Source organism: Agelaius phoeniceus, chromosome 20, assembly GCF_051311805.1.
Source record: "Agelaius phoeniceus isolate bAgePho1 chromosome 20, bAgePho1.hap1, whole genome shotgun sequence".
NCBI lineage: Eukaryota > Metazoa > Chordata > Aves > Passeriformes > Icteridae > Agelaius > Agelaius phoeniceus.
The window spans coordinates 891638-916067 of NC_135284.1; the positions used below are offsets into that span (position 1 = coordinate 891638).

Consider the following 24430-nt stretch of genomic DNA (forward strand, 5'->3'; position numbering starts at 1 on the left):
TGCCATGAGGACAGTCCCGGGTGTCGCGGACACGCGTGAGGGACGGACGCGCGCGGGGGGGGCGGTAGCTGCGCGGGGAGGGCGCGGTGACGTCACAGTGACGTCACAGAGGGCCACGCGCCGGCGGAGACCCCGCCCCCGCGAGGAGGGGCGGGATGGAGGGAGGGGAGGATGGCGGCGGGGGGAGGGAGCGCCGGCGCGGCGCTGAGCTAAGCCGATCCCACGTGTGACGGATCTGGCTGCTGCCCCAGCGCCTCTCCAGTGAGATCCTCCGGTAGCGGAGGGAGGAGGAGGAGGAGGAGGAGGAGGAGGAGGAGGAGGGGGGAAGGGAAAAAGGGGCAAAGCAAGCGGAGCGAACCGAGCCGGAGCCGGGCCGGGGGGGGCGGGTTGGGCGGGCGGGGGGGGTTCTCTAAGGGGCTCTCACTCGGCGCGGCCATGGAGGCGGACGGGAGCCAGGCTACCTCGGGGAGCCCCGGAGAGGCGCAGCACGACCCCGGGTAAGTCGGCGGGGCGGCGGGGGCGCGGAGCGCGGCGGTGAGGGGCGGTCAGGCGGGCCCGCCCCGCTCCGCGCCGCTCCGCTCCGCGCCCCTCCGCCCCGCCGGGAGCTGCCCCGTCAAAATGGCCGATCCCGCACCGGCGCTCAACTCCGCTCTGCTCTCTCCCTCCAGCAAGATGTTCATCGGCGGCCTCAGCTGGCAAACCTCACCAGGTAACCCCCGCCCGCCGCCCCCTCCCCACGCGTGTCCCGCCCCGCGTGGGCCGCGTCCCGCCGGCCGGGCCCTGCCCGCGCCCCCCATCCCTGACCCTCCTCTCCCTCTCTCTGCTATCTCTCCGCAGACAGCCTTAGAGACTATTTTAGCAAATTCGGAGAAATTAGGGAGTGTATGGTCATGCGGGACCCCACCACCAAGCGCTCCAGGTAAAACCGCCGCCCACCCCGCTCGGGCTGACAAACTTCGCGAGTTGCGGTCGGGGCGGGTGGACCCGCAGCCCCCGGTGCCGGCCCAGAATCGCAGCCCCGCATCCCCCCGCACGCGTGGGGCGCTGCGGGAGGGCTCTCCCCGGCCGCATCCCTCCAGCCCGGAGCAGGAAACAAAGCGGCCGGTGGAGCCGGAGAGGGGCCGGGGGTCGGAGCCGGCCGCCCCTGCTCCCGGAGGCTTCGGGGGAGGGCAGTGGAAGGAGGGGGACCCAGCGGTTTATTTTTATGACTTCTCCCTTTGGCTCTAATTCTCATCACCACCCCCCCCCACCCCCCCCGCCATCCCCTCGCTCTTTGTCTCTCGCAGAGGCTTCGGGTTCGTTACGTTCGCGGATCCGGCGAGTGTAGACAAAGTCCTGGCCCAGCCGCACCACGAGCTGGACTCCAAGACGGTAGGTGCTGCTGCGGGGGCTGCCCGCCGCCCTTCCCGCACCCGCGGACGCGACCCGGCCGCTCCGAGCCCCGCTCGGGCCGGTGCCGCGGGCGGTGCCAGGCTGTCATTGAACCGGGACCTTGCGTGCCTCGGCTTTTCCTTTATATTTTTATAGACTCTGCGTTTTAACTTGCCAAAAGCGGTAACTTTCTTTTTTTTTTTTTTCTTTTTTTTTTTTTTTTTTTTTGAAATCGGAATTCACCCATACCGACCGCTGGCTCCTCCCCCGGCCTTATATTTTATTGAGCGGTGACATTGAAAAAGCCGTGGAGTAAAATCCAACTTTTTTTGGTGTTGGGCTGCGGCGTGCTTTCTGCAGGGAACTTTGTGATTCTTTTGATTGATTATTTATGTATTGTTGAGCGCGTTTCAAGGTGGGAGTGACTTACTGTCAAACCGAGAAAGCTGCTGCTGCTCGTGTCATTTCCCAAAGTCATTTTTTGGAGAGGTCCCCTCACCTGTGATGGCAGGGCCCCGGCGAAATGCACGCGGTAATTTATGGGAAGCTCTGCAAGAGCTGGAGAGTGGATGTGGTAGAGAAGCACAAGTCTTAATGTGTTGTTGTTTCTCCAGAGCTTTTTTGCTGCGCTCAGTCTCCAGTGCATAATATGAGGAAAAAAATGCTTGGGAGATGCAGCTGATTTTTTTTTTTTTTTAATAAACATTACATTTTTAGGGGGTTTTTTAAACAAAAATTCCACACCTGAGTTTGCCCCCTGCCCCATTGTGGTGCTTTCAGTGTTGGGTCAAACAAAAGGTGTCGGGCAAGTGGAGCTCTGGGCCCTGTTTTCTCCCTGTGAGCAAGGCCAAGCAAAAAGATGAAGTTTTGTGCCTCCTACTTGGTTGTAGTTTTGAGCCTCGGCAGAGCTGGGAGGGGAGGGGGGAAGGACACTGCTAGAGGTCATCAGCGCTCTGGTGCTGCTGGCTCTGGAGGGGGCTGTGTTTTGGGAAGGGAGCTGTCTGCAGAGACATTCTGCTGGGCACATCGAGCGTGCTCCTTGCTGTCACTGGGGTTTACAGGCGGCGTTCTGGGGCTTAAGGGGTTTATTTTAACCTGAGCCTGCTGTTAGGAGCAATCCTGTCTCGGTGCTGCAACATCTCACGGGTGCCTGTGTGTGTGCGAGATTATAGTTCAATGAGGAAAGGGAGAAGCAGGGAGCAAACATGAGGATGTGTTTTTTTTAAAAATGTAATTTATATGGAAACAAAAAGCCTAAAGCTCTTGTAGAAGCAGGTGGAATCTAGTGTTTTAATTCGACCTACAGATTCTGCTGGGCTTGCCTGAACATGAAGCCCATGCTTTCACATGCCTTAATAATTTGATTTTAGGTTTAATCAGATATGGTAAGATAACTGATTCAACCGTGCTCCTGAAATTAAACTCGCCGTACTTTTCATGTACAGCTATATTCTCTATGTGTTTTTAAAGATAAATTTAGATAAGAAGAACAAAGGCAAACAGTATCTTGAACAAGAGTTTAAAAAAAAAATCATGGGAGGACACCCTGTCATATTTCTGACTATAATTAGGTCCTCCCCCAGCTTTTTTCTTGTATCACAGTCTAGTCCCTGCAATGTATTAATTTGCTCTTCTCTGGGGGAGGGGTGAAGAGCTTCACTGGGGCAAATCTGCCTCGGTTTTGGTTGTGTGATAATGATTGAATCAATCCAAATACAAAACTGACCTTAGAATCAGTAATTCAGCTTAAAAGTGAAGCACGGAGGCAGGCAGGTCCTTTCAGGCGTGTATTTGTAGAGTATTGTAGTAACTGTTGTGCAGTATAACAAGGCATTTGACTCTGTTTCAACGTTCAGCACAGGAGGCAGATCGGTTGGGTATTGGCATGGAAACGTCGCTCTTGTTTACAGTTACGTTAAAAGCTTTGTTTAGGTAATGGCCATTCATATCAGAAATAGTATTATAGTCATTTCCTAGAGGACTTGTAGATACAGTAAGTAGAATTGTACCTAACTAACTAATTTTTTGGTAGAACTTTGGTTTTTTGTTTTTGTTTTTTTTTTTTTCTTTTTGGTTGTTGTTTAAATAGTTGACAGGGTTATGCAAAAGGTATGGATTTGCCACATTCGTTGCTAGTGTTTGTTTTCAAAGGCTGGTGGTGTTTATGCAAAAGGTTGTGGGAAGGAAAATTCAGTTCTTTTAGAAAATCTGTCGCTGTGGTGCAAGGGACTCCATGCTCTTTGAACTGACCTTCAAAAATGAATGTGTTGCTTTGGAGTTTAATGGCTCTCCCAGCTTTTTACCAGCAGGACTTTGCAGTGATGTCCCTCTGGTGGGCCTGGTGTTCTTTGGTGGGAAAACCTGTAGGTTTGGAGCAAACGTAGAAAAGTGCATATTTTTCCACCTTTGGGTATTGCTGTGGAAAATCCGTACCTGTTGTATTTCCCCAGTAGACAAATGCCTAGTCAGTGCTGAATATATTTGTAGATAATGTTAATCTCTATGAAAAGGTTAGCTCTCTAGATAAATAATTTTACTTTTTATGCTTTTTGAACAATAAATGGCATGTAATCGCTCATTTCTCAGGTGTGTCCTAAAAAAGGTACAACATTTGTATCTGATAGAGGCAAATCAGTTTATCAGTTGCACATCAAATGTCTGCGGTATTTCCCATTTTGACAAATTAATTGAGTAAAACTGCTTTTTAGGAGAGACCCGTGGTTATTTAGCAGTGACAGGAATATTTATCACCACAGGAATAACAATACCAAATGGAAGCATCTCCTTTTCATCATCAGGGTTTGCTTGAGGGGGGAGAAACACAACAAAAGCCAGTCCCAAACTCTAAAAAAGCCCGTCCTCCTGAATATGCTTAACACTGCCAGCGTTAGTGGCATCACTTGGTTGCACAGGCAAGGACAGCACTGAAAGCAGTTGCAGGTTGCACGGTTCAGGTAGGATCCAGTACTTCAGCACATCCTTTTCCAGACCCTTGTTGTGGAAGATGCCTGTGTGCAGGTGCTGCTGAGAGCCGGCAGCGAAGCCGGCAGCGCCCAGGCGCTGTATGGCGATGTAGGGGAGCTGCTGGTGGAAGGTCTGGTGGTTTTGTTTACATCCAGCCTTCAGCTGCCTGCTCCCTCCCAACACCACCGGCTGCCATTTCTTTGTGTCTGCGGCGGTGCCTTTTTGGTTTCGTGTAATTTTTGAATGGGAGAGAGGAGTCCCTTTTTAGAGATGACCCCCGTGGAAGTTGTGTGGGGTTGCAGAATTAGCATTTGGGAATGCAGAGGGGACGTGCTAATTCATGCAGCGCAAGGGGAGCCAACGCTGCATCTTAAAACAGGCCAGGGGGGTAAAGCAAGGATTTTTTTCCCCCCCTTTCTTTTTGTCTGTGGTGACGTGCTTCATACATGGATAGTTCGAGTAACTCCTTAATGGAAAACCTTGTTTAGGAAGTTGTTTACTTTGAGTTCAGTGCGTGTATATTTACACACATGAAACTCGTTTGTACCTTACTCCCCTCCCTTCCCGCCCCAGCCCAGAAATGCCCCTTTGGAGCTTTCTATTGCTCACATATTTTCTTTGAGAGTGAGTAAATCTCATCAGTTGGGCATATTACTATGGAGGAGACTCTAGTCCTTCAAATGTTTCAGTTTTAATAATTGAAATGTGAATAATTTGACTTTGCTTTCCTTTTTTGTATGGTGTTGCCTGTCAGTTATCAAAACAAAGCAGAAAAAAAGAAGTAACTGTAAACCCAAGTGCAGGAAGGGGCAGGTGTCAAAGCCACCAAGTTAAGATGTTGGTCAGGAATGCTGGCCCTCTTTCTGTGCAACCTCTAGGGCATGTGGGTAGTCCTCAACATGCAGTTTTGGTGGTGGTCCAGAGCTCCCTGAGCACCCACGGGGATTGCTGCCCAGAAGATGATGGAGGAGAAGTGCAGGACAGGTGTTTTCTTCCTGTCTTCCCATCTCCCCACCCCTGCCAAACTCCCCAGACAAACCCAGACTGTGACCTATCATTTCCAGAGTAGCTCTGGATGACCCGGTGTGCTGAATTGCAAGCCTGAGAAATGAGGGATTAATAATTCAGTGATTTAAAATCAAAATAATGTGAAATGACAACCAAAGCTACCCTGTTGATTTCCCCTTTCTTTTTCCTCAGATTGACCCTAAAGTTGCGTTTCCCCGACGAGCACAGCCCAAGGTAAGTAGGAGGATCGATAATAGGATTTCAGGCACACAGAGAATCATTGTTGCCAGGCAGTTCGGGTTTCAGCCGGGGAATTGGCAATGAAAGCTTTTAAAGCTGCTGCTGGGGGGGTCAGTGCGTGGCTGAGGCCCAGGAGGCTGCTCTGGGTCCGTGCAGAGCTGCTGGGTCGGGCTGGGCAGCGGGAGCGGTGCCTGGGCGCCGGGCTGGGTTTATGAACAGTGCTTGGATTAAGTGCAGGCTTCAGGCTTGTTTTGAGCTGAGCTTTCAGTTCTGTGGTTGTGATGGATGGGGATCTATCTCTGCCTTCATTGTTTGCAAATTTTCTTTTGTGTAACTCAAGAGATGTGTGCGGAGTTGTGTGTAAGGCTCGCAGGGCAGTTCCTGGTGAGGCTCTGGGGGCTGCTGGCTGTTCTGGGAGTGTCCAGCTGTGAGGAGTGTCCAGCTGTGAGGAGTGTCCAGCTGTGAGGAGTGTCCAGCTGGTCAGGCTGGCCGGAGCAGTGGCCTGGCGATGGAGTGGCCGCTCCTGGCCGTGGCACGGGGACCTGCAGGGACCCAGGCCCTTGTGCCCCTGCGCTCCCTCCAAATGCCCCTGGTGCCGTTTCTCCTGCAGGAGCTGCCCGTGGAATACAAGTGCTTGTTGCTCTTTAGGTTGTGCCTAATGAAAACAAATCAGTTTCAAAGCCAGACTTGCAGCGTGTGGATTTTGAAAGCCAGAGGCTGAAAGAAAACTTTTGCAATTGACTTTTTTTAAATTTGTTTTTGAGAGTCTATTGGAAAAACTTAATTTAACTGATGTATGGCACTTGTGTACACACTTGTCATCTTGGGTAACTTCAGTCTTCTGGTAACAACGGGAGAAAAAGGCTGCAAAGTTGTACATGCAAGTCAATAAGGAAGAGAGGTTTAAAGTTGGTGGTGGGAAACTACCTGACCAGAAGCCTGAACTGTTATTGCATACAGCTCCTCATGAAAGCAAGCAGTGTAACTGGGTGTGTTGAACCATGATGTTAAGAATTGCACAAAACAGGCATCCAGGAAAAACCCTGTGTCATTTCAAACCCCCAGGCATGGCACAGGAGAGGTGCTGGGGAGCTCTTAAAAAAGAAAGAGAGCAAACCCCAACAGCCTACTCGCAGAATTTTAAACCAGACTAATGTAGGCAAATGTTTAGAGGTTCTTTTCTTCCTAGGACATATCTAATTACTTATTGGTGAATAATAGTGTGCCTGGCTTGCTTCTGCACTGAGCAAAGAGTTTATAGTGTGTGGGGCTCGTGGCTTCTGGATTATGTTGTTGGATTGATGCCCTCTGTAATATACAATTTAAAGTTAACAGAATTTTGATCTTGAGCTTGATGGGCCTATCCCCCTTCCCAATACCTTTTAAAGGTTAATTTACATTTTAAACTGTCTTCAGTGCCAGTTATCTGTTTCTACAGTGTTACTTGGAGAAGTTTGTAATGGGCACAACAGAGCTGTTAAGCTGTCCCATGTGATTTCTTCTCTAACAATTAAAAAAATGAGGATGTGTTTTGTGTTGAGCATATTAGTGACTTAAATTTTTGCGTTAAAGAATGCAAAACCAGGTTGTATTGACAAAGGGGGTTTTGTTTTTCTACACGTAGGGGGTTTTTTCCCTTGTTTTTTGGTAACAGACATCTTTCAAGCGTGGGGCAAATGCTGGAATGGACATCAAATTCCACTCTTAGCAGGAGCTCGCTCTCTCTGGAGAGGTCAGCAGTGTCTGCTGCTGCTTTTTACACAGTTGTCCTTTCTAAAGTGTTGGGATTTCTACGGGGCACTTGAAAAAAATCTGAAGATTGAAAACAGCCTGATTTGGAGACTGGAGAAAATCAGATGCAATAAAGAGCAGATTTTACATCAATTACGATGTATTATTCTGGCAACCATTTCATAATCTGAATATTTTGTTTTCTGTTCTTTTAATTAGATACTGAATTAAGGTTTTGGACTTTACTTGTTCATTTATCCCAGTTGAATAGCGAATGCTCAGCGTTAAAATGTGACTGTACTTTAGTCTAATTAACTAGCTAATGCTTGGGTCTGTGGAGATTAATGGCATTTAATGAAATGTCTCTGTCTCTCTAGGTGCAAGGAGAGAATTTGTGTTTTGTTTTGTTTTGGTTTTTTTCCCTGAGTAATCTTCCTTCCTGGTATGTTTAGTAAAATGGGGATTTGTTTGGGGTTTTTTCTTTTCCTGTGCTTTTCCTGGCAGTGCTGGGGGCTGGGGTGAAGCAAGGCTGGGGGTGCATTCCCCCTTCTCGTGCCTCCATCCATCCATCCATCCATCCATCCATCCATCCATCCATCCATCCATCATCCATCCCTGTCCTTACAGCTGGGCTTTGCCCCTGCCTTTTCCAGCCCACACTCACTTGTTCCTCCCCTCTCGATCAGTGGAGTTGCCCAGCCCTGCCCTTTCCAGCCCCAGCCCAGTGAAACGCTTTATTTCGGGTTTTCACACCTCTCTGGTGATGCAAATGCTCCCGAGCCGGCAGTGGCAGGTTGGAACAGCCCAGCGTTCTTCCCTGCTTTCCTTAGAATGAGCCTGCAGAAACCCTCCTGAGTGCCTCCCCTGGCTTCCCGGCTGTGCAATCCTGCTCTCCTTGGGAAGGCCAGCACCCCTTGAAGCTGTTGTTTCAGGAAATCTGCTGCAGGGTTGAGCTCCTTGGGCTTCTGGTGAATATATGTCTCCTTCCTCGGGGCTGCTGTTCCTTGATAAAAATCTGCCTTGCTTCCAGTGCTGGAAGGCACTCTGTAACAGGAGATCATTTGTAACTCTGCTGATTTAACAAGTCCTTCAAACGCAGCAGTGATGGGGTGCCAGGAGTTTTGTACCCCCCTTTAGAATACTGAAGACCACAATAATTGACTCACTATTACACATAGCCTGCCTGCTCTGTTGGGTTGGAGAATATTCATCACAGGGCTTGGTGCAGGACTGTCCTGGCCCCCTGTGCCCCAGCCAGCCCCGGATCCACGCGGTGCCCGTGGCCAGCTGGGTTTCCTGTCTGCTGGGCACTGTCTGAGCAGTTGTGCACATCTGGTCCTTCTTGGGCAGGAGGCAGTGCCAGCAGCTCTCCTTTGGCGTGGGACTGGGGAGCTGCCTGCTCCAGAGCAGCAAATGGAGGGCATGGCCTTTGGGGATAGCACCCAGGCTAACCTGGGATTGTGTTTTAAAGCTAACCAGTGGATTTGGATGTCTGATTCCAATTAAGTTAGCTGTGGGTGGGGTGTGACGTCCCTTGGCTGTCTGATAAGCCTCAGCCAGAGTAGCAGGGAGAGATTTTATTCCAAAGCAAATGATGGACCTTGAAAATCAAGAGTTCTGTTTGTTTTCTCCCCTGCTTCTGCCTATAAACTCCTCCAGGTTAGTCCTACTACTTCCCATCTTATTTTAGGTGTTAGGTAGACTTTGAAGTTTCTTTTTTTTTTTTTTTCTCAAAAGAGAGTGAACTGGACACAGTAGCAGAACTCAGGATTCTTCCCTTCCTGCCCACCCTTCCTTCCCCACCAGGCTGTAAAGAGCAGCAAGGTCAGACCTTTTCCCAACGATTTTTAAAGATTCTTTTTAGATTCCCCTGCATTTGCAGGTCTGGGTGGAGTAAGAGAGGAAGTATTTCCTGATCTTGGCATCAGGCCTGGATGAGTAGCTCGATGATAATCATGGTACCATCTGTGTGCAGAGCAGAGTGAAGTCCTTCCCAGATGGTCTGGGGGATTTCTTTGGGTGGTCCACGGCCACTGTTTGGGTGTCTTGGATCCCTGGTGCAGGGTAAGCTGCTCCTGGAATCTGCTTCCCTCTGGCTTGGATGGGCCAGTGGAAAAGTTTCAGAGTCTGAGTGAACGCAGCCCCAGGCAGTGGAGGGTCAGGGTTTAGGAACCCAGGCAGTGGAGGGTCAGGGTTTAGGAACCCAGGCAGTGGAGGGTCAGGGTTTAGGAACCCTTGTCTGTGGGCTGGGGTTTGTGCTCTCTGTGCTGTGGCAGAGGGGGACCTCTGTCCCTGCATGTCACAGCCAGAGGAAGAAGGGGCTGTGCAGGGCCTTCTGTGGAGTGCAGTGAGTTCTGTCAGAAGCAGGAGCTGAGCTGGATTTCTGTACCTGCTGTATTTTGGAGATGTAAACATGTATTTCTTCTCCCCAATCACTCAGGTAGATTGTTCATGTTGTCCTGAATCCCCACAGACTGTCTTGTGCTTGTTAAAATGTCTGTATTTCCATTCTCATTGCCTAAGGATGTCTTTCATGTTAGGAATAGTCCTAATGTACTTTCCTTCCCTTTGACATGCTGCTAACTAAAAATTAAAATTGAACACTGTCTGACCTGGGATTTTTTTAAAAAAGGAGGTTCTACATTGCCTGTGTTTTCCTGAATTGTTGGATTATTTTTAATGGCATCTACCAGGTGACTTTTGTGCACTTGAAAATGCCAGGAAAGGTTCTGAGGTAGGGAGGTCAGGGAAATGGAAGGAGAGCAGCATGCTAACACCCCTGTGCATCCCCTCTGCTTCCAGATTGAGTACATCTCCTCTGCAAAGTGCTGAGCCTTTATCAGCCCGGGGGTAGGTCTACTAATGACTGATCTAAAACCATCAAATTCATTTATTTGTCACTGCCAGTGACAGGCCAGTTAATGCTAATGGATTCTTTTTTTAGCCTGTTGACTCTGGTGATAGTCTCATAAATGTTGTGAAATCCAGAGCATTAAAGGCAACTTGGAACTTATTTTTAGAGGAGAGCCACTGAAACAGGGCAAGATGGGATGTGTGCATCAAGATGTATGTTGTGCTGAGAAGGAGCAAAGAACAATTCTAGTTCATTGAGCTCTACCTTGGGTCCTGCTGCTCCTGAGAGTTATTTGACTTTTCAGTTGTACTTAAGTGTTCTCTTCAAATGCACTTTGGGTCATGCTATAAAGTGAAGAGAAGCTGTAAATAGTCAGTCATCTTAGGGAAAACCAGCTTGTTTCAGAAAATGGTTCATCTCAGGGCCTGAGTCTTCTCTGCCCCTATTGTGTGAAAGCACTTAAGCATATACTTAAGTTGGCATAAGCATGTGGGTAAGTGCTTTGCTGAATCAGCATGGGCTCAAAGCACGTTATTAAATGCTTTGTTGAACTGTGAAGCCCGTAGCAGAAAAGATTAAAAGATTACTTTGTGTATTTGACAGTACTTTGTATATGGTCAGCTCCATCACTTCTCCTTCAGATAGGCAGTTTTATCTCTCTCATATTCCCCCCTCCACCAGAGGATCTCACTCACGAGAAAATACTATTCTGCTGTTTCCTCAAAAAACTGATTACAGGTCAGTGTGGCATCAGACTTAAAAAAAAAAGTCATTATTGAAGCTTAATTTAGTCTCTAGCCCTGAAATCACACGTTCTGTTTGCCTTAGTCACTGGAATAATTCTGTAAACTATGTGAGTAGTGTTCAACGTGGCCTATGATTTTTAGGATATTACTGCTGCAGAAATTGTGGTTTGCTGAGTAATTTGAAAGTTACTGTGAAACTTTGTAGCCAGATCAGCATGCGGTATTAATAAGTTACTTCTAAACTTTGGCATTTTACTGCTCTCCTGTTGAAAGTATTGCTTCTATTTTTTGAGTGCAGAGAAAATCTGAAGAATGTTGGGAAGTTGTTCTCCCCTGCTCAGTCATTCCCCGTGCTGGGACATCTGCAGCTGGGTGCATTGTTGTGACTGAGTGGGCTTAAATGAAGATTGGGAACTTTGTATTATAAAGAAGGACCCTGCTAAGGCTTATGCAATTCTGCACATGAGGAATAATCCCAGAGACCTCAGCGAGCACAGTGAGATGAAGACAAGGCTCCTTAATATGTTGGTGAAGTGTAGGTGGCAGGAAGGGTGAAGGAAAAGAAGTATTGACAGCAGCAGAAAGTGCCTCTGCCCTGCCCTCCCCCAGCAAAGACTTGCATTAATTTCCCATTGACTCTGATGTACAATAGGGAAGAGGTTTCAAGCTGACTGAAGGGGCAAAGGTCCAAGAAAACTACTGTAGCAAGAACTGATGCAGAGTGACAGTAATGAGGTGGCCTGGCAGGTGGGAGGGAAAAATGGTGGGGTGGGGGAAAGAAACTAATATCTGGTGAATTAAGTAGTTCCCAGGGTTCAAAGTTAAGTCCCCCTGGTTTTATTTTCCTTCGTGTGTGCCACACAACTGTGGGATGGGGCTGGGCAGGGCTCCTTGGGTCCTGGTGCAGCTCCAGCCCTCGTGGCTCAGGGCTGGGCCCCTGGGAGTGCTGGCGTGGCCCAGAGGGTACAGAATTCCTCTGTAGTGCTCCCAGACCTGGGCTGTGCTGTTTTAATCAGTGTTTTAGTATGCCTGACTCAGAGCTCATTTTTATGTTGTTCTGTGGGTCAGTTTTGCATCAAAGGGAAGGTGAGGAGCATAGGGTGAAGAGGGGTTTTGAAGTTTGGATTTATTTAAAATAGGGACTGTGAAGTGCAGACAAGACTTTGAGCTTCATGAATGCTGGTGTAAAGAGAATGCCTGCTGGATAGAGAGTCTGGGGAGGCTTTAACCACTTGCTGGATGAACACTGCTCAGGAATCTTCCCAAAGGGCAGTGTGGTGTGGTGTGAAGGAGGGTGCTGGGTGTGCTAAGTCTCCATGAATCCCACTGGACTGGGAGATGCTGCTCAAGTCAGGGGCCTGGTTTATGGCAGAAGCTTGCCAGCTGCAAGCCCTCAGCACTGGCAGGTTTGGTGCTTGTTGCACTGCTGGAAGAAGGTGTTGATGAAGGGGATGTTGCCAGGGATTCTTCTGCAGTGCTTGCTGAAGGAGTGAAGCTCCTGTTTTGTTATCCTTTTGGCTGTGTAATCAGTCATTTCTGTTCAGAGCTGTGTTGGTGTGATTCCCTGCTCCAGCCCGAGCTGTGTGCAGGGCTCCATATGTACATGGAGCATTTATCCTTTTGCCAAAGGTTTGCAAAGTGTGGGAATGAGTGTAAAGATGTTTCTTTGCCGGTGAAATTCGCCTACTTCTGCTGTTGTGTTTGGCAGACCTGCAGAGCCTATAGGAAGCAGCATGGTGTGTTCAATGAATTGTGGGAGGGAACAGAAAAAATGGAAAAGAAATCCAAAGGTAATGCTGAGATGGGAAATACGATAGGAATTTTCTGAGGATGGGGAGTATTGCCCCACCTTTCGGTCTGGGACTGCTACCAGCCACTGTGTTGGGTGGTGTCAGGTCTTGTTCTCTGCCATGCCTCAGGATCCCTGAGAGATCTCTCCTGTGAGTACTGAGCAAGCCCTGAGACCACTACAGCAAAAACTGCTGGCTTCTTGCAGCTCGAGTTCCCTCTCCTCACAGTCTCTACTGTAAAGTGCTTGGGGTTGTTTTGATTGATTTGCACCAACATCTCATCTTCCTCCCCAGTCACTTTCTGTAGGTCAGCCCTGAGACTCCGGCCCTGGACGGCTGCTGGCCTGCTGAGCACACACCAAACATTTAACTGTACCCTCTTCAAACGCTGCCTGGTGAAAAAACCCCTCCTAAACCTGCTATGGCAATGTCCCAGGCCCCCTGTTGGCTGGGTTTGTCCTGCTGTTGGCTGGGGTTGGGAGCTGAGGCAGCAGAGTCACTGTTGGTCGGACTCTGGTGGTCCTGGCACAGCGTGTAGGACCCCAACCAAGGCCCTGTGGGCCTGGTGCTGATGCTGCCATTGAGGCTGGAGATGAGGGGTCAGAGGAGGAAGGGCAGCAGGGGATTTTGCAGAGATGTCAGCGTGGCACAGAGCTTCCTGAGCCCGGTTTGGTGCGGCACTGAACGGCTGCTCTGTCTGAGGGGATGTTGGCAGCATCCCTGGGCTGGGGAGGAAGTGTGGGAGGCAGAGCAGCACTGTACGCTGCCAGCTCTTTATGCCACTTGTCTTTGAGGGGTTAACCTGGGGTTTTTTGTTGTTTTTAACGGCTTTTGACTGTGAAATTGGTGAGGGAGGCCCTGCCTGGAGTGGCAGTGCTCTGGTTCAGGCAGGAGCTGTAACTGCTGAGGCTCCTGCGTGCGCCGGCACTTCCGAGCTCCAGGGAGGGGAAGCAAGATAAGGATGCACAGCCACAGCATGTGAAAGGGAGCTGGTGCCATGAATTATGGCTCATGCTGGTCTCATGGCTGCAAACCAGCCTGGGGGCTGGGGCACAGTGCTGGGGGCAAGGGGGGAGCCTGCCAGAGGACTGTGGTGGGCTCGGAGGGCTGCCCTCAGTAACGGAGGAGAGGGGAATCGTGCTGAACTGCAGGTGTCCTGGGGGCCTCTGCCTCCAGATAAGCCTTGGCTGCTCTTCCCCACAGCCATGCCAGAGGCTCCTCTGGGGGCTGGCTGGCTCCTTTGTGCCGCAGGCCGTGCCCACTCCCCTCTGGGTGCCCATGGGAGCAGCTGGGAGGGATGGTGCCGTGCTGTCCCAGTCCTGTGCAGATGGGGATCCTGTCCTGATGTGTTTGCAGAGCTCTGGGGACAGGCTGCCCCAGCATCCTGAGCCTCTGTCCCCCCACCATGCCTGCCTGGGGGCATTTCCAGCCCACCTGGGACCCCAGGGGTGGGTGGCAATGGGGATCTCCTGCCACAGCACCTTTTGTGCTCTAAACTCCTGCCTCACCTAATCCCAGGAGCTGGGATTGAAGCAGCAGGCTCTGTGTGACATGCCTGGCAGTTTATGTATGAGAAGGGAATTGTGATCGTCCTGTGTTTTATTTTTTCCCCTCTCTTTTTCATCTGGTCACAGCCACTATGTCATTAATCTTCCCCATCAAATACAATGATAGTTGAAAGTCTTCCACGGTTATGATTCCCCCAAAGTTTTGTGAGCATGGCTTTGATTTTGTGGTAGTCATAAGGAGTCAGTTTAGATTTTTGGACCTCTTTTTGTAGGTATTTCCAGTGGATGTTTTAGTAGAGGCATTTGTCTCCTCTCTCGATTAAGCATGTATATGCAATAGGAAAAGAACAAAATAGGGAATAGAAAAAAATATTAAAACAATTCAGTTACCAGTCCAAAAGCCTTAGTGCTAAAGAGCCATGAAGAAGCTTTATTGGAACTATAATTGCAGACATAAGCAGTGATTATCTGTCTTGGTGCCTTTATAGTCCCCATCACTGTCATCTGAACGCATGAAGCTGATGATAGAGTGAGCAGAACATTATTCAGCTGGTGCTGTGTAATCCTGATCTCTTGCAGTGTGTGGAAAGTAACATAAAGAGTCAATTCACTTGAAAGTGATGGGGAGAGAAGCAGGTAGGAGAGGACAAGTATTGTTGCAGAACACCTTACTCATGAATCTTATTTCATCCTGGTTGCAGCTGAAGGAATGCAGGGGCAGGGTAAACTTCTTACATGGACATGGTCAGACAAATTTTGCTGCTTCTTAATGTTCGTAGAGGTCTTGGGCAGGTGCAGCCCTTGGTGGTTGAGGAGTGCCTTGGTGTGTTTCCTTGAAATGCTCTAAATTGGCTCCAGCTGAGAGAAGGGCAGCAGCACCTGCTTGTCCTGCATTCCTGAGAACTGGCGATTGTTGGATCAAGGCAGGCAAATGAAGCTGCCAAGCACTTCTTGAGGTGGAACAGAGATCAGAGAGCAAGTCCTGAATTTCTTGGCTGATTATTGGTGCTGGTTATGCAGGTGAAAATGTGCTCTGGGCTGTGAAGAGGCAGAGGGAGGAAGAGGTGATTGGTGGCTGGGCAGCTGAAGCAGCAGCAGCAGCATGTGCAGAGGCTGGGCATTTTTTGGGTGAGGCCAGGATGGGGCCCAGGTGATTTGAGTTAACCTCACCGTTGCTCCCCTGCTGATGAGGCAGGTGTGTCCCTCACCTGAAAGCAGTTATCAACCCCAGGTCTGGTTGTAGTTGTGTGCTCTGCTGAGGGCAGTCACTGGAGGAGGTGGTAGGAGCCAGAGCTGCTGTGGTCTCCTCACAGACAGTCTACCATGGTCTGGGGCTGCTTTGAGCCATAAGAAGGTAATGCTTTGGGGGTGATTTTTGGGGTGGGGGAGGCATTTGTTTAATGGGAGACTGGTTGTACTTTTTTTCCTTTTTTTTTCCCCTGTAGTTTTGAGGCAAAAGAGCTATTTTAAAGGAGGACAGTAGATGCAGGGGAATCCAAAACTTGTAAGCCTGCTTTTTTATTTACTCTTGCACTGCATTAGGACCAGGTGAAAAACTGATCTGATCATGCATGTTTTTGATGGACTTTTCTTCATTTCTTAGTGATGATTGTGTTTATGTTGGAGTTAGCAGGACATATTCCATAACTTCTGTTAGAGCAGCTCAAAGCAAAGCTTTTAAGTTGCTTAGTATGCTCCAAGGGCATTTCAAAAACAAAACCAGAAATCTGCTAGCAAAGTGCCTAGGTAGACAGAGAATAGGGAGTGCAGTTTTTGGAGCTGTGTGCCTGCCTGCCCACTATGTGAAAATAAAGTGAGATAGTGATGGTTTGAAAGTTTCTGGTCTTGAGCTGAGTGAGCTGTGAGTGAAAAACCGATTCTTGGAGAAGTTTTATTGAAAATGTTAGTTGATAATCTGTGGTATGTAGATTCCTAGAGACATCACCATCCTACTTTCAGGAAAGACTTGTGTGCTGAAATGACTTTAAACTAGTTTAAATGTGGCCCTTGTTCTTACCACACAGAAATGAGGTAAGTGATTGTCATCACCCTTGTTTTATGGATGTGCAAAACAGAAGTGCTGCTCACGTGTTCTGCAATACTTGAAACAGGGAATTGCTGGTGCCTTAGAGGAGGGTTATTCCAAACCTGAAGTGTGCTGGGGCTGCACCTGCTGGGCTGTGTGTTCCCAGGTGCTGGGGAGGAGGGGACAGGCAGGGTTTGGGGGCTGAGGTGTCCTGGCTGTGCTGTGGGCAGTGCTGGCTGAGGAGCTGCAGTCCCCAAAGTGCGTGAGGCCATGTGTGGAAATGGCCTGGGTGTTGCATCATTGGAGATGGGAGTGAGTCAGTCATGAAACCCTCTGCAAAAGGCTTTTGTAACTAGTACTGCCTTACTAGAAACAGGTGTTGAGGATAGGCCTGGCTTTACTGGGCAGGTGAAGCCTCTTAAGAGTGGTGCAAGTGGTGCCCTGAGTGAGCAGAGCACAGGCAGACACAGGGAAGGCTGTGCAGTGTTTAAGAGGGAGGGGTAAGAGCAGACTGAGCACGATGCCTGTGTGACATCTGCTTGGAGCTTCCAGACCTGTGGTGAGCTCCCGTGGTATGGGGAGAGAAATGGGGAGCACGGTGCCTTTCTGGGGGAAGCTCTGTGTGTGTGTGTGAGTGCACAGCAGTGCTGCATGCACAGAGGTGTGCTGGGGAGCTGGGGCTCTGCTGTGGGCATGGAGAGGGGAGGCAGGATTGGGCTGGAGCTGTGGTTCTGAGTGCTCTGGGCCTCAACCTCTGCCTTCCCCTGTGGCTGAGAGATGCGGGGTTCCAGCCCTGGCTCATCCCTGCCCTTCCTGGGTTCCAGCCCCACATCCCTGGCACATCCCTGCACTGAGGCAATGCCAGGGCAGCAGGGGCAGTTCAGTTCCATCCCCACAGGGCCAGGGCAGCAGGGACAGTTCCAGTTCCATCCCCACAGTGCCCGGGCAGCAGGGACAGTTCCAGTTCCATCCCCACAGTGCCAGGGCAGCAGGGACAGTTCAGTTCCATCCCCACAGGGCCAGGGCAGCAGGGGCAGTTCCAGTTCCATCCCCACAGTGCCAGGGCAGCAGGGACAGTTCCAGTTCCATCCCCACAGTGCCAGGGCAGCAGGGACAGTGCTGCCAGGCTCTGGTGCCCGCGGTGGCTCTGCCGGATGCTCCCAGGCTTCGGGCTCCTCTGGCAGCAGCGCTGCAGAAATGAGGAGTATCATTGTGTTTTATTGTGGCTTCTAAGAAACGCAGCGTGTTTGTGCTTCGGGGAGCCCCAGGGGCTTTGTTTTTCACCAGGCCTGAGCTATTCTTCAGCAGAGCCTTCCTGGAGCGTGAGCCAGTTCTGCCCATTAGGACCGAGAGACGGGCCTGACTGATTTCTGCTCCCTGCTGCATAATAAATCTGATACTAAAATTAGTGTTGGTCTCCCTAGGCCATAATTCTTGCTGAGATTATAGAGAATCGTGTGTGCAGAGAGGAACTGTGGTTATGTGTGTTTGGGTTTTTTTTATAACCTTGAGTGTCCAATTTCCAGGTTTTTTACTTAACCCTCCCATCTCTTTCCCCTTTTCCTCTCTTTTGGGAAGTGCTTAGCCTTTCTGTGTATTTTGGCTATTTAAGCCTCTGTCACTGCAGGCAGATGAGTTCCTTGGGAGCTCTTCTGAAGGTTTTGTAATTGAGTCTTTTACCACGGCGACAGGATATTATTAACCTTCAGTAAAGCAATTTATTTCATACTCCTTTGTGGGGATAAGCCTTTTTTCCCCCAGGAAAATATGTACGTGGAAAGGGTTTTGCGTACAGAGGTAGCTCGACTTGCAGCAGTGATTATGATTTTAGGAAAATTAATAATTTACACAAAAAATAGGCAGTTCTATTTGCATCAATTTAAAAAAACCCTTTGGTCCTGAATGATCCCACTCCTGACCAGTGTTTTATTTTCAAGAACAGACTTTTTGCCTGTTGGTGGCTTTGAAAAGAGGTTGTATTTCATGTTAGAGCTCTTGATATTTAGCCTGTGTGAGCAGTAAACCATTTTGTTGTGGTCTTTCAGATGGCCTTAGGAGCGACCTGAGAGCTGCAGGGAGGAGTTCCTCATGGGGTCTCCCTCTGGGCATGGCCTTTGCCCTGAAATCAAATGCAGACTAGTCCAGAAGTCGTTAAAGATTGGGTACTGCCAGAATAGCAATTTCTAGCCAGGGGGGAATGCTGGATAAGTGGCCAGCCTGGCTGAATCCCTTGTGCTCCCTATTGAGCACAGTGACAAAGGCTCTGGGGTTTGGGGGATCCAGGCTCAGGTGTCACTGCAGCTCCCTGTGCTCTGGTTTTTATTTTAAATAGAGGATCAGAATTTTTCTTTTCCCATCTCTAGTTGGACTTTTTACTTCAGTATTCTGTTAACTTAAAAAAATTAAATTTACAATGCACTTGGCCTGTTGTTCAAGATACTTGCTGTTACAATGCTGCTTTCAAGGGAGTTCAGCACACCTTGCAGGAAGAATATGTTATTTTGGCAATTATATCAGATGGAGTAGGGGTATTATTCCCACATTATACAACGGAGCTTGGACGAGAGGCAAAGTGCTTTGTCCAGAGCTTTAGGTTTATTAACACACTTGAGTCTCTTGGCGCCGTGCGGAGGCTCTAATTGCAGAGTCATCATTTCCCCACTCTCCACTGCTGCTGCTGCCTTGGAGTGAAATGGGCATCCTGGGCAAGGATGTGTCTGTGGGGACTTCTGGTGGCCTTGGGTAGGGCCGCCCAGCCATCTATCTCCTCCTGCTCTTCCCGTGCTCAGCCCCGTGCTGCTTTTCTGCCTGTGCTCCCAGCCCTGTCCCATGAGATGGGCTTTTCCACCTGTGGCAGAGGTGTTCTGTGCATCTGGGCAGTGCAGGCTGCCCGTGGCAGGGGCTGCAGCTCTGCTGGGGCTCACCTGGGCGCTCTGGGGTGTCCTGCTGGGTGCCCTGTGTCCTGTGCCTGGGGGTTCATGCAATGGACCTGTCCCTCCCTGGCAGTTGGTGGCTGTTGCTGTGTTTTGTTGGTAGCAGTCAGCTGAGACTTGTAAGAACACAGGTGAGCACCGTGGCTTTGCTTTTGTCCTGCAGCTCCCCAGGCCTGGCTGTGCTGCAGGGGGACACGGGGGCTTCTCCAGAGCCCCGTGGGTGCCTGGCCTGTGCTCAGCCCCGTGGGAAAGGGCCCTTTCCTGGCAGGTCCTTCAGCCTCTCCTAAAATTCCAGAGACACGTTACATGCGAGAAAATGTTCTTGCTACAGAAAGACTTCCTGGCCCCTTCACATGCTGCTTTTGTAAAACTTTGCAGCTGGTAGATTTATTCTTAAATCTTCAACCAGAGAATCTTTCTATTTTAAAAATGCTTAAAATATAAAATACATTTCCCCCCTTTTTTGCTCCGTTGTTGTAAATGAGCCCCACAATCCGAATTTTTTTTTTTCCTTTAAATCTTCCCCACCAGAGATTTAATTAAAATATTGTGAAAGGCAGTCATTGAAAATGAGAAACCTTTTGAGTGGAAGGCACCCTGATTTCCCTCTGCAGAGCTTTTTGTCACCATAGAGATGAAAAGAGAAGCTCAAAATTGCACTTTCCCCTTGTGTGTTGCTACTGAGGGGCCGTGGCTGCAGGTAGCAGCTGCACTAAGATCAGCAGGGCTGGCTGGGGCTGAGGCTTTAACTCTTTGCAGGGCACGAGCTCTGGGTCAGGATTTCCTTCCCTGCTGGAGGCGTTTTTCTTAGTCTATTATTCTGTTTTAATTTCCTGTACTTCGGGGCTGGAATTTATCTGGGTTTGTGGAGGGAAGGCACGCAGGGGCCCATCCTTTTGTCTCCAGAACAGCAGAGCTCAGCACCTCTGAGCACAGCGGGTCTGCTCTGAGCACTGCCAGTGTCCTGAGGTGTTTGTGCACTGGGGAATGTGTTGGAATCCCACTCAGCCTTTTTCATTTTCTTTCTTAAATTTTTTTTAGTATATAAATCATAATTTGTCTTTAGTATTCGAGCCTATCTGATTCTCCCTTAAAATAACTAAATGTTGGGCTTTTTTGTTGGTTTTCTTTTTAAAATCAATGGGTTAATGGTATCTTTTTTTTTCCTTCCAGTAACCCCTCTGGAAGTGTAGGGATTACTAAATCAAAAATACATGCTGTGAGTGGTAAAACTGCTCTGCTACGGTTTCAAAGACAGTCCCACAAATTGAAGATTATTGGAGGGGACATGACACTGGGCAGCGTTATGCTTTTAATCATTTTAAAAACAAATTTTTCTCCCTAATCGAGTGAAGAGCAGGCTCAAGTGGATTCTTGGCACAAACATCTCAGACAAATGAAAGTAAAATGTATATTGAAGCTGTCTGCTGTTGTATACTTTATACCATACCTGTTGTGGTGACTGATCTCAAATGGGAGCAGTGGTTTAATTTTAAGCTGTTTGAGTGAGACCTGTTGTGGTTAAACTTCCAGATAGAAAGTGAACATAACCCATGTAATGGCATTATTAACGGGGAGTATTACTAAATTGTAAGTTGCAAATTAATGGTTTAACTCTGAGACTAAATATACAGCTGTGTTCTTGTGTAATGTTACAAGACAAAATTAGATCAAGTATTTAAAAACAGAAGGGCCTCATCCAGACCCCGTGAGTGTCTTCCCAAGGACTTCACTGGGCTTTCCCACCTGCAGTCAGGGTGCAGACCTGTAACCCCAGCACAGTCACTAAAATGTGTGTGTGCCCTCCGCCCTGGGCTGCTAACATCTGATTACCCAAGGTACTCACATTTGGAGCAAAATAATGGCATTGTTTCCATGGTGGTGGGGACTCGGTTGGGTTCAGCATGTACCTCATGGAAGCAATGCTGTTGTCTGTGTGTATCTGAGTTCCTGCAGGATTATATATTAATTTTGAAATGAAACAATATTTGGGAGCTAGGCTTGGCTCTGATGCAATTTGCCCTTGTGCTTTCCTTGACTGTTGCTAATAAGAAGTGCTGGCCTAAATCAGCATCTTGAAGAATCATCGATTTGCTAATTGCAGATAATCAAGTCTCTGCTCCCTGCTCACGCTGAGACCACTTTTGTTTCCTGCCATTCTGGCAGGATTCAGGCAGCATCTCCCAGCCTCTGACGTAACCAACAAAGTGGGTTTGGAGCACCCACGTGGCTCGTTCTCAGAGGTGACAAAGTTATTGGTATTCAGGCTTGATGAATGAGGAGCTGTGATAGCACTGACCTTTCTGGCCAGAATGAGCTGTGGAGGTCACAGCTGGGGAAGGGGATGTTCAGAGAGCTGTGCTGGCACAGCTTTGCAGTGCTCACCTTGGTTAGTGCAGCCCTGGGCAGTGTGTGCTGACATCAGCCTCTGAAATTGTTCTGAATGTGTGTGGTAGTTGCTTGTTATTTTATTTGTTTTGTAAATGTGCTTCCTCCCCCTCTGTGTTCAGCTAGGGGGATGTTCCTGTGAGCTGTAGACTTTGCAGAGTGTTTAAATGAAGCAGGGGCTGATGAAAATTTGTGTCCCATGGTTAGCACTGTCAGGAGAGTTGAGGACAGGAGGTGCTGCTCTGTGTCTTGTCCCAGGTGTCCTGGCCTGTGGGCACAGCAGGTTGTGTGGGTGCTCTGTGTTCTCTCCTGCCCACCTGAGCCTGCCACCCTGTGCCCATCAGGCCTTTTTCATTCCCAGGCTGGATCAAGTCTCACTGAAGGCTGGTGAGCTTTTCTGATGACTTCATGTAGAACAGCAGTTTAACTCAGACCATGAGGAAACAGGAGGGAATAAGAGCCTTTCTGAGGAGGATTCTGTTAGCTGATGGGCATTGTCCTTCTGTGGGTATTGGTCCTCTGGAGAGCAGGGCAGGCCCTCTGAAGCCCCTTGCCTGGCAGGTCAGGAGCTGCAGCATATTGCCTTGGCTGAAGCATTTTGATGCAATAAGGAGGGTTTTTCCTGCAGCCCATCTGGCTGGGAGCTGCTGTGTGTGTGTGCCCCAGAGCTGGACACACAGCTCTGCTCTGCCAGTGCTCGCTGCAGGGCTGGTGCTCAGCTGGCAGAGCCCAGCTGCCCGGGGCCTGCCCCTGCTCTGGGTGCTGTGGGGTGTGCTGGTGGGGCACCCAGGGTGGCAGTGCCCCTCTCAGGGGTCACAGGGACAGCAGGGAGTGCTCCCTGTGGGTGGGTGGCTGCTGGAGCCGGTGCCAGCCCCGCTGCCGCTTTAAAGCCACACCAGAGGAACAGATGAGCACTGGACAGCTTAGGTTACATAATCTCTTTTGGGTTTAATGTCAGGCCTCCCTGAGCCCCATCCAGTGCCAGCTCCCAATCTGGCTCGTAATACTGCTGAATGTCCTTTTAATTTTTATTAATAGTTCTCTTACTGTAGTGTTGCCTCTGCCTGGCTTTGTGTGCTGTGCGTGCCTCGGAGTTCAGTGCTCTGCCCCCTGAGGCATCCCCTGCCTGGGCTTCCTGCTCCTGCACCAGCCTGGAGCCATTCCCATGGGCCTGCTTTGCTGCTTCCAGAGGTTTTTTCCAAGGGTGTTGTGGGGAGGGAGGCAGGAGGATTGTCCAGGGTCAGAGCCTGTGTGGGTCTGGCTCCTCTTCTTTGTGAACAGAGCCTGGTCAGAGCAGAGCAGGACAGGGGTGCTGGAAGTGATGAAGGTGATGGGGAAGGTGAGACAGCAGAGACCACAAGCTCTGGCTCCACCTGGATGGGCTCTTACTCTTTGCAAGCACAGATTTGTCAACTGGACTAACTTTTTTTTGAGTTTGGTTTGTTCATGTCTAAATGAGCTGGTTTGTTTCTGTATTGAGTTTTTATCTTTTGTAAACAAAGTTCAAGCTCCTCACTGTTTTTCTCTCTGATCACTTGGATGTAGTAAAGATCAGCAGTGATTTTGGGTGCTGAAGAGTTGTGTGTTTCAGAATACCAGTGCTTTTTGCTCATCCCCAATTCCATAAGTAGGTGCCTCTGCAGGTGTTCTCCACTCCTGCTAGGATTGGTGCTAATTCTGTGTGTGTCCCCTGATGGCTGGTGTTTCTCTGACAGCCACTGATTGTTTAGTATTTAAAAGAATAACATAATTAAAATATATGCAGAGGGGAGAAGGAACTGAGATGTTATTTCAGACCTGGGTCTAGGAACCAAGTAGAAACCACAGAATAGGTGTGTTTCAAGAGGACATGGTTGAGCAGCCACATCAAGCCTTGGATTACTTCTGTGTTCCCTGGGACAGCTTCCCTTGCATTAGCTCCTGCATGACATTCTGTGCCAGTTAAATAGCTGAAAAATATTGCAGGGAGGATCTTTAATGCCTTGTGAACATCAGTGTGTTGTAGCAGCTGTTTGAAAAATGAATAATAAAGCCCTGAAGAGCAGAGTGCAGTACCCAGACTGCTCTGTGTGGATGCTTTGGGAGCATGCTGGACCAAGGCAGGGCTCTGAGCTCCTGGAATGTTTTACTCCCTCCTTTGATTTAATTTTACTGCTTTAAATGATTTCTTTGCTGGGAGGGAGGCAGGGTTAGCTGAGGGGGGAAGGATGGATCTGTTTAGTTTCTTTGCAAGCCTCACACACCAGTAGCTGGTGCTCCCTAAACTCTTCCTGTGAGTAAACCATGGAGCAGAACTGATAATGCCATCATGGTCTTGACTGTGAGCCAAACTGTGCAAAATCCAGTAGTGTGTCTGAATGGCTAAAAAAGCCCAGAATAAATCATGAAGTGCTGGTAATGCAGTCACTGCTGCTGTTTGCCACAGGGGTGGATTGCAGTCTGTGATCCCTGGGTGAGTAAGTCTCTAAATTGTATTCAGAGGTGGTGTGTGGCATAGCTGGAGTACCACAGCATCACTGCTCTGTAGCATCAAGGACCAAGAATCCAGCACTATTGTTTTATTTTGTTTGTTTAATTTTATTTATTTATTTTTATTCATGTGTTTTTTGGGCTGTTTCATTTTGCTAGTAGATCTGTGCAAATGAAAGTCAAGACCAAGATGTGTGGAGAACATTAATTTTATTTTATCTATAAATATATGTATGAACACACACATAATGGGTGCCAGAATCTCTTACATATTTGTGTTTGTTCAAGTGTACAAGAAATGTGATTGACACCACAGAAAAGGGAGAGGGAAAACGAAATGAGTTATAGCTTTTGGTCCCTAAACTGCCATTTCTTAGTGTATCCTAGAAAAGCCTTCACCCT

At 49.0% G+C, this 24430-nt stretch overlaps 1 protein-coding gene across 11 annotated transcripts in view; it reads left to right on the plus strand.

The window, feature by feature from the left end:
• The first annotated feature begins 364 nt into the window (after positions 1 to 364).
• MSI2 (musashi RNA binding protein 2) overlaps positions 365 to 24430 on the plus strand; it is a 200867-nt gene continuing 176801 nt past the window's right edge. For 8 of the 11 annotated variants that reach the window (XR_013184893.1, XR_013184894.1, XM_077188821.1 and 5 more), the window contains exons 1-5: positions 366 to 497; positions 669 to 709; positions 838 to 919; positions 1287 to 1371; positions 5536 to 5577. Coding sequence is in view for 8 of the 11 variants with exons in the window: in XM_077188821.1 (XP_077044936.1) it covers positions 436 to 497; positions 669 to 709; positions 838 to 919; positions 1287 to 1371; positions 5536 to 5577 (312 nt within the window). In the remaining 3 variants the exon portion in view is untranslated. Of the gene's footprint in view, positions 498 to 668; positions 710 to 837; positions 920 to 1286; positions 1372 to 3233; positions 3304 to 5535; positions 5578 to 24430 lie in introns of those variants that run through there. The other 3 variants (XM_077188823.1, XM_077188822.1, XM_077188828.1) reach the window with 2 other exon arrangements.